Genomic DNA, 4,405 nt, shown 5'->3' with positions numbered 1-4,405 from the left:
TGTGGGGAAAGGCGGGAGGGCCGAGCCCCGAGGGGCGGCCGGGGACGGGAACAGAGCTGGGCAGCGGTCTGGAGCACCGTACCGTGAGGGAACTGAGCTTGTTCGGCCTGGAGGAGGCTCGGGGATGGATTTATCACGCTCTACAACTCCCTGAAGGGAGGGTGAAGCCGTGTGGTGTCGGGCTCTGCTCCCAGGCAACCAGCGCCATGACAAGAGGACAAGGTGCTGAGCTGTGCCAGGGAATGTTTAGGTTGGACGCTAGGAAGGCTTTCTTCACAGAGAGAGTGATGAGAATGCCCAGGAGATGGTGGAGTCACCACCCCTGCAGGTGTTTAAGGAAAGACTGGACATGGCACTCAGCACCATGGTGAAGGGGACATGGTGGTGCTCAGTGACAGGTTGGACTCACAGAGTGAGGAGGTGATAACAGAGATCTTCCTCAAGCTCATTGATTCTGTGCCTCTGTGATCCCCTTGCCTTGGGGCAAGGCCTGCAGACCCATGCAGGTGTCAGGGTTATAGAAGGTCACCCAGATGAGCGACACCCTCAAAGCCCCCCAGCATGGGCCGTGACTCCCTGGGCCACGGCTGTGTCCCAGTGTCCCCACATCACAAAGCAGCCTTTGCAGATCCCTGCTCCTCACACAGAAACTGGCCCCGGGGCTGCTCAGCTCCACTGGCCACAGCATCCTCCACCGCTGCCCCCACCACACCACCTCCACTTCCCCCAGCTCACACCCATATCCACACTATTCCCAGTGAAATAAATGTCACCTCCAGGTCACCCCCAGCAACAAGAGGCACCAGCTCCACATCCTGGTAAAAAGATTTATTAAGAACCTGCAGAACCTGCCCAAAAGGAGGTTGCTGCCGTGGCACTGAAGGGGAGCAGGGGCAGAGGGTTAGTGCTTCTCCAGGCAGAGCCAGAGGGTGAAAGAAAGTGAGTGGAGGGCACAGAAAGGCAGTGGGAGCACATCAGCGTGGTGGAGGAACACCCGCAGCAGTTAAGGCGTATAAAGTGCTTGTAGAAGACCAGCCCTATCGAGGGGCTACAAAACACAAGCGGGCAGGGACAGCAAGGGATGTGGGTGGCTGGTGGCACCTGGCACAGGGGAGTGATGACAGGCTCACACCCTGCCCAAAGCTGCAGTAAGAAGGACTCTGCCTGCCCACATGACAGTCCCCAGCCACAGCCAGGACACCCCCAAATAGGATCTAGGCTGGTGGTCTTCATGGTCATCTCCCAGTTATCCCATGTTCAGGATGCTGCTGTGTTTGGGTGCCTCTGCCAGCACAGGGGAAGGATAGTCCCAGTGCAGCATCCTGCCTTGGCTCATTCCCAGAGGAAAAATGAGATGAGTGGGACTGGTCCTCATCCAGGCTGTGCCCCAGCAGCTCATCACAGCCTTGTGTCCCCCTCTGGAGCGAGCACAGCCATCAACCAGCAACCTCTTCTGGGAGTGTCACCAGCCTCTTGGTTCCCCCTAAGTGGGAATGTCCATGTGGGGCTCAGGTGGTTTCCATCCTCAGGTGTTCCTGTTTTGCCACAGGAGGAGCATGGGGAGGTGCCTTCACAGGTGCCTCGTGCCACCAAGCTGGTTCCCCATGCAGCACAGGGATGCAGCAACAGCAGGTTCAAAGCTGCTGTGTGGGGTGGGGACACTTCTGCAAAACAGCCCCATGCTCTGGCCAGAGATGGTGGGAAGCAGGGACACCCTCTGCAACTAGTGCTGCATCCCTCTAGCCTGCCCCAGCACTCCCAAACACTCCCTCATCCCCACAGACTGCTCCAAGAAATACTGCTTTTCTCTGGAATGTTTTTTTCTAAAATAGCCCTGATAGGAATAAGAAAAAAAAAAAAGAAACTGGATAAAAAATAACCCCAGGTCATGCTGGAGTTAGGCTCCAAGGCCACCCTGTCCAGGCAGGAGAACCTTGGTGATGGGTTTGGGGACAGCAGAACAGCCAAAGGGGCCTCTCTGGGTGTAGCAGGGGAGGAGGCGCTGGGGGGGACAGGAGGTGCCTCCTCCTGACAGCAGGAGGGATGGACCTTACAGAGATGGGTTGGCACAGGTTGGGATGGGACAGGGGACCAAGCTGGAGGGGATATGAGGGCCGGTGTCCCACCCCTCAGTGGGAGTGCAGGGAGAAGGCCAGTTTGACACAGCTGAGCTCCTCCCCGCCATTGCTGACCACCACCCGCACGCGGTAGTTGCCATTGGTCATCCAGGAAGGGAGCTCCACATCAGGCACATCAAAATCGCTAGCTGGCAGGGAGTAGGAGCCCTGTGGAGAGAAGGGACAGACAGGCAAGAGGTCAGCCAAAAGGCCAGCCCAGCACCAGAGGGCACAGTGGCACCCAGTGGCAGTGCCAGTGTCACCGCGGGGCGCGGCCGTACCGCTTTGAAGGGGCAGTGGCAGGGGATGCCGTAGGTCAGCAGGGGCTCCGGGCAGGGCGTGCCAGGTGGGATGAGCTCATCCAGAATGCTGCAGACGTCGTTGTAGGTGCAGCTGCCCAGCTGGTCGATGCAGGGCAGCTGGATCCAGAGGTCACCCAGTGCCTTCTCTACCACCAGCGCTGCCTGGAGGGAAGGTGTTCAGCACCAGCACAACCAGCAGGGGCACCCACAGCTCCTCACCAGACAACTCCCTCAGCTCCTGATCATGCAATCTTTGGGATGTCCATGAGGTCGCCAAACCCCCTCCTGCCTCCCCCTCCTGGCTTTCAGTTCCTTTCAACCTGCAGGTTCTGTTCCTCCAACCTCAGTTTGACCTCTTAAGCTAACACCACCCAACACCTCACATCCCCACCTGCTTCCCCTCTCCTCTGTCTGTCCCAAAACTCCCAGGGTGCTCCCATCCTGCAGCCCTGGCTCCTCTCTCCCCCAGCACTCACCCCACAGCTCCAGGCTCTAACAGACACCATAGCATTGCTCAAGACAGCCCATGCACACTGGACAAGAGACATGTTCTGTCTCATTCCAAAAAACTTCCCAAAAAGTGTTGCAGGGGAGCTGGCATGGCCCAAGGCTCCCAGAGCAGTGCTGTGACATGTCCTTGGAGGGAGCAGCTAGGTTGGCTGCTGAAAAACAAGTGCTGCAGTGACATCCAGAAGCACCCACAGCACTTGGGTTTCACTTCCCTCCTGGAGCCAATAGATCCCCAGGACATGAAACGACTCAGGTGGTTTCTGCCCTAGGAACAAGGTTGGGAGGCTCCTACTGAACTGTCTGCTCCCACCACGGGTCTCTCCATGCCCACTGCCCTATTCTGGCTTACAGAGCTCAGTGTGCTCAGCCCTGCACCTCTCTGCACCTCACTCCCCAAGGGCTGCTCATTCCTGTACTCATTTCCCAGCTGCCAGTGGTTTGGGGAAGCTCTGCCCTCCCTCACCACAGAGGGACATCTGGCACTTACCTTCAGAGGGGAGTCCATGGTCTTGCCACTCTTGACAGCCGCGCTGACACGCAGGCTCCCCGGGATGCTGATGGGGTCGGGTGCCACAGAGAGGCTCTGCAGCACCACGGGGTCCGTCTTGTCACCACAGTTCTCCCAGGCAAAGCCACCAACCTGCAGCACCGACGGACAGGAGGAGTTAGAGGCAGGACAGCCCCAGCCTTGTGTTTGCAGGAGGTTTATCCAGAGCTGCACCTCTGACCCCTGCCAAACACCTGGTCACAAAGAGTCAGAAAATGACCTTCAGCCCTTTCAAATGCCAGTTCTTGAACTCCCAGCTCTCTGAGACTGAGGACATTGCAGAACCCTCTGTCCGTGTGCCTCTGCATGTACTTTACACCAGAGAGGATTACCAGGCTGCAATTTCCAAACTTGCCTCAGCTCTGCCTCCAAACACTTGACGTGTGACCAAGGCAAGATGCATCCTTCATGCCAACAGCACCAAGCAAGGTGTGTGAGGACAGGTCAGAGCAAGCTGGGACCAGGTGGTGTCTGCAGTGTCCAGTGGGATGCTGGGCAGGGGTGTGGGGTGAACCTTGGAGGGGCTGTGGGGTTAGCAGAGCCTCCCACCTCATCCAGGACCAGCCCTGCTTTGTGAGCCCTCATCCACCAGCTCCAGCCACCTAGTTCCACATAGGAGCAGGAATCACACTGGGGGACCAGATGAGTGTCTGGGCTCATCCTCTGCCTGATACACCCCAGGGGCCTAGTCCTGAGCTACAAATGAGTACAAATCCTGATCCAGAGTACAAATGAGCCAGGGAAGCAGCACTGCCCTATGGGATAATGAAAATCCACAGGTAAGGAGATGTCACCCGAATGAGGGACATCACTTATGTGTCTGGTCTGAGTTAAGAGTCATGCTGGGACATCTCCCCTGTTCCCTACAAGTCCCACCAATTTCTCCAGCAACCGCCAGTAAAGACACTTCGATTCACAGGTGGAGTGCT

At 57.5% G+C, this 4,405-nt stretch overlaps 1 protein-coding gene across 1 annotated transcript in view; it reads right to left on the bottom strand.

Annotated features, from left to right (window-relative positions):
* Nucleotides 1–813: 813 nt before the first annotated feature.
* GM2A (GM2 ganglioside activator) overlaps nt 814–4,405 on the bottom strand; it is an 11,346-nt gene continuing 7,754 nt past the window's right edge. The window contains exons 2-4 of the mRNA XM_031055308.1: nt 3,417–3,569; nt 2,399–2,581; nt 814–2,285 (exon numbers count right to left, since the gene is read on the bottom strand). Coding sequence (XP_030911168.1) covers nt 2,130–2,285; nt 2,399–2,581; nt 3,417–3,569 — 492 coding nt within the window. The 3' untranslated portion in view covers nt 814–2,129. The remainder of the gene's footprint in view (nt 2,286–2,398; nt 2,582–3,416; nt 3,570–4,405) is intronic.

The sequence above is a fragment of the Geospiza fortis genome, unplaced genomic scaffold (assembly GCF_000277835.1).
Source record: "Geospiza fortis unplaced genomic scaffold, GeoFor_1.0 scaffold55, whole genome shotgun sequence".
In the NCBI taxonomy this organism is placed as follows: Eukaryota; Metazoa; Chordata; class Aves; order Passeriformes; family Thraupidae; genus Geospiza; species Geospiza fortis.
Note: the sequence above shows the minus strand (reverse complement) of the source record. Positions and strands in the feature narration are given on the sequence as shown.